At 45.2% G+C, this 8,660-nt stretch overlaps 1 protein-coding gene across 1 annotated transcript; it reads right to left on the bottom strand.

Moving 5' to 3' along the window:
• Window positions 1-5,223: 5,223 nt before the first annotated feature.
• On the bottom strand, window positions 5,224-8,306 carry LOC144676165 (C-type lectin domain family 17, member A-like). Its single transcript, XM_078536660.1, has 4 exons — window positions 8,193-8,306; window positions 7,791-7,933; window positions 6,693-6,799; window positions 5,224-6,359 (listed from the first exon to the last, which is right to left on the bottom strand). Exons 1-4 carry the CDS (start codon window positions 8,302-8,304, stop codon window positions 6,185-6,187), a joined length of 537 nt encoding a protein of 178 aa, XP_078392786.1. The 5' UTR covers window positions 8,305-8,306; the 3' UTR covers window positions 5,224-6,184.
• Window positions 8,307-8,660: the final 354 nt, after the last annotated feature.

The raw sequence follows: 8,660 nt of genomic DNA, 5'->3' as shown, positions 1-8,660 counted from the left end.
CATTTGTCCAAACAAGAGCTGAATTCAAGAGGTGTGGTGAGGGTGACTGCCTTTGACATCAAGCATTTGACTGAGTATGGCATCAGGGACCCCAAGCAAAATTGAAGTCAATGGGAACCAAGGGAAAAGCTCTCTACTGGTTGGAGTCATACCTAGCATGAAGGAAGATGGTTGTGTGATTGTTCGAAGCCAATCATCTCAGTCTCAGGACATCATTGCAGAAGTTCCTCAAGGTAGTGCCCTAGCCCAACCATCTTCAGCTGCTTCATCAATGACTTTCCCTCCATCATAAGGCCAGAAGTGGGGATGTTTTCTGAGGATTGCATGATGTTCAGCACTATTTGCAACTCCTCAGATACTGAAGCAATCCGTGCCTGCATGCAGCAAGACTTGGACAACGTTCAGGCTTGGGCTGATAAGTGGCAATAACATTCGCACCACACAAGTACCAGGCAATGACCATATCCAAAAACAGAGCATATAGTCATGTCCCCTTTACATTCAATGGCATTGCCATCACTGAATCCGCCTCTATCACCATCCTGGGGGTTACTATTAACCAGAAACTTAACTGGAGCAGGTCAGAGGCTGGGAATTCTGCGACAAGTAACTCACCTCTGACTTCCTTGTCCACCATCTACAAGGCATAGTCAGGAGTATGATCTACTTGCCTGGATGACTGCAGCTGCATCAACAGTCATCACCATCCAAGGCAGAGCAGCCCACTTTATCGATATCCCATGTGCCATCATAAACATTCACTCCCTCCACAGGCAGCAGTGTGTGTACCATCTTCAAGATGCACTGCAACAATTTGGCAAGGTTCCTTTGATAGCACCTTCCAAACCCACAAACTTTACTGCCTGGAAGAATAAGGGCAGCAGGTACATGGGAACCCCACCACCTACAAGTTCCCATCCAAGCCACAACGCATCCCAACTTGGAATTATATCGCTGTTCCTTCACTGCCACTGGGTCAAAACCCTGGAACTCCCTTCCTAACAGTATTCCATCACACTCTTGACTTGTGCCTGGCAGCTCACTACCTCCTTCTCAAGGACTGTTAGGTATGGGCAATAAATGCTGGCCTAGCCAGTGATGCTCCTGAGTGAATAAAAAATGATTCGGCAGATGCAACCCATCATCCATCATACCTCCGATCTGATGTTGGATCCAAAACAAGTGAATGTGTTGAAAGAATTCCAAATTAACTTTACGTTGATGTAATGTAAACTGAAGTACCCTAGCTAATGACAAATAAAAGCTCCCTGGTTATTTTGGAAAGCTATTGTGTAAATAAGAACATGCATATAAATATTTAGAATGGAAAGAAAACCAAAGTTGTGACCAGGCATGACCAGAACAGATTAATTTCAGGTCAACTTTGTGAAGATTGACAATTTTTCTCATCTTGGATATGGTCGCTTTATTTCTTTCAAAACTAACAGGCAAGACGAACATAGGAATAAAAATATGCAGTTTATAAATATCACTAGACTCCTACAGTCATGATGTATGTTAAGAAAGGGTGGCTATTATCGATGGCTGAAGCTACAGCAACACAGTTATGTTTTACGTTAAGAAACGTGGATGGAAGATCAAAGGCATAGCAAGGGCCTAACCAAAGTTGCAAAGAATAGGAGAGACAACAAGTTAACCAAGTCATAGTGGTTAGTTGATACCAAATGGATTTTAAATATCTATAGATTGTAAGAAAAAAGAAGATTGTACCCTCAAACCCGCCCCGACCCCCAACCCCCCCGACCCTCAAACCCCCCCGACCTCCAAACCCCCGACCCCCAAACCCCTCCTCCCACCGACCCCCAAACCCCTCCTCTCCCCGACCCCCAAACACCCCCTCCCCCCGACCCCCAAACCCCCGACCCCCAAACCCCCCCCGACCCCCAAACCCTCCCCTCTGACCCCCAAAGCCCCCCCTCCCCTCCGACCCGCAAAGCCCCCCCCCCACCGACCCCCCAAAGCCCCCCTGCCGGACTGTGATACAAGGAAGGCAGCGACCGAGAGCTCGAGTCCAGCTTGTTGGTGCTTCTCAATGTTGAGGTTGTTGTTGAATTTGTTGGTGTTTTCAATGTTGAGGTTGTTGTTGAATTTGTTGGTGTTTTCAATGTTGAGGTTGTTGTTGAATTTGTTGGTGTTTCTCAATATTGAGGTTGTTGTTGAATTTGTTGGTGCTTCTCAATGTTGAGGTTGTTGTTGAATTTGTTGGTGCTTTTCAATGTTGAGGTTGTTGTTGAATTTGTTGGTGTTTTCAATATTGAGGTTGTTGTTGAATTTGGTGTTTTCAATGTTGAGGTTGTTGAGGTTTCTCAATGTTGAGGTTGTTGTTGAATTTGTTGGTGCTTCTCAATGTTGAGGTTGTTGTTGAATTTGTTGGTGCTTTTCAATGTTGAGGTTGTTGTTGAATTTGTTGGTGTTTCTCAATGTTGAGGTTGTTGAATTTGTTGGTATTTCCAGTGTTGAGGTTGTTATTGATTTTCGTTTGTGCTTTTCAATGTTGTTGTTGTTGAATTTGTTGGTGCTTCTCAATGTTGGGGTTGGTGTTGAATTTGTTGGTGTTTTTCAATGTTGGGGTTGTTTTTGAATTTGTTGGTGTTTTTCAATGTTGGGGTGGTTTTTGAATTTGTTGGTGCTTTTTAATGTTGGGGTTGTTGTTGAACTTCTTGCTGCTTTTCAATGTTGAGGTTGTTGTTAAATTTGTTGGTGTTTTTCAATGTTGAGGTTGTTGTTGAATCGGTTGGTGTTTTTCAATTTTGAGGTTGTTATTGGATTTGATGGTGTTTCTCAAGGTTGAGGTTGTTGTTGAATTTATTGGTGTTTCCCAGTACTGGGGTTGTTGAAATTGCTGGCGTTTTTCAATGTTGAAGTTGTTGTTGAATTTGTTGGTGTTTCTCAGTGTTGAGGTTGTTGTTGAATTTGTTGGTGTTTCCAATGTTCAGGTTGTTGTTTAATTTGTTGGTGTTTCCAGTGTTGAGGTTGTTGTTGAATTTGTTGGTGTTTCTCAATGTCGAGGTTGTTATTGAATTTGTTGGTGTTTTTCAAAGTTGTGGTTTTTGCTGAATTTGTTGATGTTTTTCAACGTTGACGTGGTTGAATTGGTTGGTGCTTTTCAATGTTGGAGTTGTTGTTGAATTTGTTGGTGTTTTGTAACGTTGGAGTTGTTGTTGAATTTCTTGGTGTTTCCAGTGTTGAGGTTGTTGTTGAATTTTTTGGTGCTTTTCAATGTTGTGGTTGTTGTTGAATTTGTTGGTGCTTCTCAATGTTGGGGTTGTTGAATTTATTGGTGCTTTTTAATGTTGAGGTTGTTGAATTTGTTTGTGTTTTTCAAGGTTGAGGCTGTTGTTGAATTTGTTTGTGTTTTTCAAGGTTGAGGTTGTTGTTGAATTTGTTGGTGTTTTTCAAGGTTGAGGTTGTTGTTGAAGTTATCGTTGTTTTGCGATCTTGATGTTATACAACCTTGCCTCGCACACTGGAACGCTTGATCTGAAATAAGATCATCTGTCTTCTGCAAAATGTTGGAGGGTTTTTCATCCTGGACACCACGACCCTGTGATCACGGATTCGCTCATCAGTCAGCTCCCTGTTTCTGCAAGGACTCACCTGAATGTATAGGTCGGTTAGGAATAATCCAATAGATTCCCCAGGTTGCTACGAGGGCTGGTTAGAATGTATTTGTTGAATTACGAAGTCTTGCTTCAGGCTTAAGTGAGTGTCAAAGGTGTTTAGTGTGAGCTTAAAATTCGCTGTCGACTCCCCTGTCCTATGACAATGCCATCTGCCACTGGACCTACTGCATACAGAAAGGTCCTGACCTGAAGCTTCTGCTCTTTCACGTGAAGGCCTGACGCTGCTCCATACTGGAGACAATGGTGTTTCCATAACTCCCACTGCTGGCCTCTCCGCAGGCACTCGGGGCGGTTAAATGGACCAGGTTGGGGCAGGGACTGCTAACCAGGGATGGTCATCCTTTCCTCCCTCCAGTGTTCTTCCTTCTTCCATCGATGTGTTACAAGCTGCTATCGAGCTGCTGTCACCCTGTGGTTCCTTCGAGAACAACCTTGTGTTTTACGCATCAATGTCTCCACGGCTGCCACCATGTTATATAATGGTCCTTCCATCTTGGCCTCTAGGCATGGGACTTGGCTATTGGGCACCCTGTAGATTCTCTTTGGTATCTGATCAACAGTTGTTTACTAGTACGACTTGTGAACGGGTTACAGAGTAGGCACATTACACCTAGGCCTGTTTCCAACTCCTCTCTCTCTTTCAAGAGTCTAACTCATGACTGATTGAGGTTATTGACATATCATCATCTATGTCATACATGAACATATCACACCTGTTAACTCTTTATGCTCCAGAACAGACGACATGGGCACAGTCTCTAAAAACATTACTCTGGAGTCGTTCCAGAGGACTGGAGAATTGTAAGCATTACACCCTTGCTCAACACAGGGTGAAAAGATAAACCCAGCAACTACAGGCCAGTCAATTTTACCTCGACAGTGGGGAAGCTTCTGGAAACAATAATCCAGGAGTAAATTAAATCATCACAAGGACAAATGCAGGTGAATTAAGGAAAACCAGCACAGATTTGTTCTGGGAAAATACTGTTTAATGAACTTGCTGGAGTTTTTTTGATGAGGGAACAGAGAGGGTCGATGAGGGTACCACTGTAGATGTAGTGTATATGGACTTCCAGAAGGCATTCGATACAGTGCCGCACAACAGGCTTGTGAGCAAAGTTATAGCTCATGGGATGAAAGGGATAGCAGCAACGTGAATCGATAGGGAGAAGTTGCCGCGTTGGGGAAAGGAGCGAGGACGAGAGGGACACAGATTTCAGTTAATCGTTAAAAGAAGCAATTGTGTTTTCCAGCTCATTGTGGTCACTTCCTGGGTAAACATCAGGACACCGAACACACCTAAGGGATTGGTTAAAGCAAAAGTGCGTAGGTTGGTGTATGAAGGAATTGAGAAGTTAGGTGCAGTATTACCAAGTTGGAGATCTTGTACATGTGTCTGAGTTGGTAGGTTCCTCAGAATGAACTGTTCTGTTCAAATTGTACTTGTGTCTCTCACCAACTGTCCGTACGCAGAAGGTGTTTTGAATTCTTTGTGAAGTGTGTTGTGGTGTGTTTTCCCAAACCCTCAGTGTGTCTGATCCACTTTACTAATCACTCACAGCAAACTCACAATATGATCAACTCGGGTTAGTTTATTTGCATTTAAAACCCGGGGCAGAAATGTTCACAATGTCAACCTCCACATTCACACCCACACACACACACACACACTCACACACCCACACACACACACCACATATACACAACACATAACACTCACACACAGACACACACAACATATACACACACGTTCACACACACACCCACACATTCACTCACACACAGACACATAAAGACACACACACTCACACAAGCAAACACTCACACACAAACACACAGACACACAGACATACACACACAAAGATATACATACCAAAATACATACACATGCAAACACACACACAAAAAAGTGCACCCACATACACACATGCACACACATACACAGACACACATACGCACACACACACACACACACACTCACACACACACACAGAAATGGAGGATAGACAAAGGAAATTTTTACAACTATGGATAGTAACAGTACAAGAACCACGGAGATGAAAATGAGTTCACATGATTTCCAGAGTATGAGAAGAAAAAGTCCAAATGCTATTTCCGATGTGACGGAGTTTAGTCCCAAGTCCAGTGAGAGGTTACTGCACGCAAATTGAATGTCTCGTTTCTGACTTAACAACAATGAAAACATTGTAAGGAGTTACTTCATTGGCTGCAAAAGTACATTGGGGATCTCCTGAGTTAGTGAAAGGTGCTAGAGAAATGCAGGGCTTCTGTCCTGTAACATTTTGTCGGATTCCTGCCTGGATTTATAATGGGGTTTTCCAATGTCAACCGTCACACTGTCATTCCACCCCTCCTACCACTGGTGGCGCTGCAGGAGGCTTCTCCTGGGGGAGAAGGGGAACAGATGAACTTTCACCTTACGGACGTGGCCTCGGGCAGTCGGGGATTGTGGGGAAGGGAGGAGGGGCTGGGGATCTTTGGACAATCCTGACACTCTCGTTCTGTGTCCCAGTCTCTCTTCAGGAACAATATTTCTCAATATCAGCTGCCTCGATGCAGGGCAGTGCCCTTTTCTCACAGATGAAAGAGAGGCGATCGGTACAACTGACATCATTCCAGCCGTTTATTCTGATGATGGCACAGTTTTCATTACCACTCCCATTATTCGGTTCACCCTGCTCCCATCGAGTAAAACTGGGAATTGGGGAAATAAAAAATACCGATAAAAATCCACCACATTCTGCACAGAATCAACAAGATTCCTACAGCCTGGTACAAATCCCAAACTAATCCCACTGTCCCACTCTCTCCCCATAGCCCTGTATCAATCCCAAACTAATCCCACTGTCCCGCTCTCTCCCCATAGCCCTGTACAAATCCCAAACTAATCCCACTGTCCCGCCCTCTCTCCATAGCCCTGTACAAATCCCCAAACTAATCCCACTGTCCAAATCTCTCCCCATAGCCCTGTATCAATCCCAATCTAATCCCACTGTCCCGCTCTCTCCATGCGACGCTGGGACTCACCTCACTGGGGTCCCATCCACCCATTTCCAGTTTCCTTCACTCTCTCGATCTGTTAGTCCGATCCAGTAATCCCGAGGATTGTTCTCGATAGATTTCTCTATGAAATTCTGCAGTGGATACAATGATGGGGTGTGAGCAGTTAGTTTTACGGCCTTAATTCACAGTGACACAGACACACACACACACACACCGACACACTCTCACACACACACACACACACACAGGGATACACTGACTCACTCACACACACAACTGATACCCAAAATACACCAAACCCTTTCTAAGGAAATTCTCCCTCATTCCCTCTGATTAAATATCGGGAAGACTGAAGTTGTTGTTTTCCGTCTCTGTTCCAAACTGCATTCCCGAGTTACCGACTCCATCCTGGGAACTCTCTGAGTCTGAACCAGACTGTTCACAAACCGGGGTCGTGTTTAACCTGGAGATGGGATTCCCACCTCATATCCTCATTGTCACCAAGACGGCCTCTTCCCAACTCCGTAACATCGCCCAGAACCACCCCGGGCTCAGCTCATCAACTGCTGAAACCCTCGTCCATGTAGTGTAGAGAGAGCTTTACTCTGTATCTAACCCCGTGCTGTACTTGTCCTGGGAGTGTTTGATGGGGACGGTGTAGAGGGAGCTTTACTCTGTATCTAACCCTGTGCTGTACCTGTCCTGGGAGTGTTTGATGGGGACAGTGTAGAGGGAGCTTTACTCTGTATCTAACCCCGTGCTGTAACTGTCCTGGGAGTGTTTGTTGGGGACGGTGTAGAGGGAGCTTTACTCTGTATCCAACCCCGTGCTGTACCTGTCCTGGGAGTGTTTGATGGGGACGGTGTAGAGGGTGCTTTAATCTGTATCTAACCCCGTTCTGTTCTTGTCCTGGGATTGTTTGATGTGGACAGTGTAGAGGGAGCTATAATCTGTAACCCCAGGCTGTACCTGTCCTGGGAGTGTTTGATGGAGATGGTGTAGATGGAGTTTTACTCTGCATCTAACCCCGTGCTGTACCTGTCCTGGGAGTGTTTGATGGGGACAGTGTAGAGTAATATTTTCTCTCTATTTAATTCTGACCGATGCGTCTGTCATTCTCACCTGTTCCTGTTCTGTATTTATGACGATGAGGTGTGAAGTTTGGGATTCACATTGTAGTTTTGCCGAGTACCATTCCTTGCTCTTCGTTGACAATCTATAGCAATGATGATTATGAACTTTCCAGCCGCTAGGACAGAGAGACTCTGCAAATTTATGAAGACTTAGTTCAGAGAAATACATCAGGACATTAGGAACAGGAGGAGGCCATTCAGCCCCTCTCGAGCTTGTTACACAGGAACAGGAGGAGGCCCATTCAGCACCTCTCGAGCCTGTTACACAGGAACAGGAGGAGGCCCATTCAGCTCCTCTCGAGCCTATTACACAGGAAAAGGATGAGGCTATTCAGCACCTCTCGAGCTTGTTACATGGGAGCAGGTGGAGGCCCATTCAGCGCCAACTCACCCGAGCAGTTTCGGAGAACGGTGCAGAGGGATCTGAGGTTCCGGAGCATCTTTTCAAGGGTCTCGGAAATGTTCTGGATCTTTCCGTTTAACCCCGTCATGTTCTTGTCCATCTGTAGGACTGAGAGAATCACAGGGTCACAGAACTCACAGGATTAAAGGACCACAGGGTCTGAACCGCACAGAAGGAGGCCATTTGTCCGCACTGGCTCTCCGAATGAGCGTTAGGACCCAGTGCCATCGCCCTGCCTTTTCCCCCCTGTACCCCTGCACATTATATCTGTTCAAATAACTATCCAATGCCCCCTTGAATGCCTCGATTGAACCTGCCTCTACATATTCTTCCAGCCAAAATCAATCACTTCACACTTCTCTGTGTCAAAATTTGTCAATCCCATACCTGCCCACTCCGACACCTGTCTATGTCACAACAGAGCTGGAGTGATGTGGATGTGGGATATATCAGAAT

The sequence above is a fragment of the Cetorhinus maximus genome, unplaced genomic scaffold, assembly GCF_964194155.1.
Source record: "Cetorhinus maximus unplaced genomic scaffold, sCetMax3.hap1.1 HAP1_SCAFFOLD_1395, whole genome shotgun sequence".
Classification (NCBI taxonomy): domain Eukaryota; kingdom Metazoa; phylum Chordata; class Chondrichthyes; order Lamniformes; family Cetorhinidae; genus Cetorhinus; species Cetorhinus maximus.
Note: the sequence above shows the minus strand (reverse complement) of the source record. Positions and strands in the feature narration are given on the sequence as shown.

Coding starts and splice junctions, on each gene's coding strand:
- LOC144676165 (XM_078536660.1), bottom strand. CDS start 8,304: ATGGACAAGAACATGACGGGGTTAAACGGAAAGATCCAGAACATTTCC. Junction 6,800..7,790: donor TAAATACAGAACAGGAACAG/GTGAGAATGACA, acceptor TATCCACTGCAG/AATTTCATAGAGAAATCTAT. Junction 6,360..6,692: donor GTGGATGGGACCCCAGTGAG/GTGAGTCCCAGC, acceptor CCCAATTCCCAG/TTTTACTCGATGGGAGCAGG.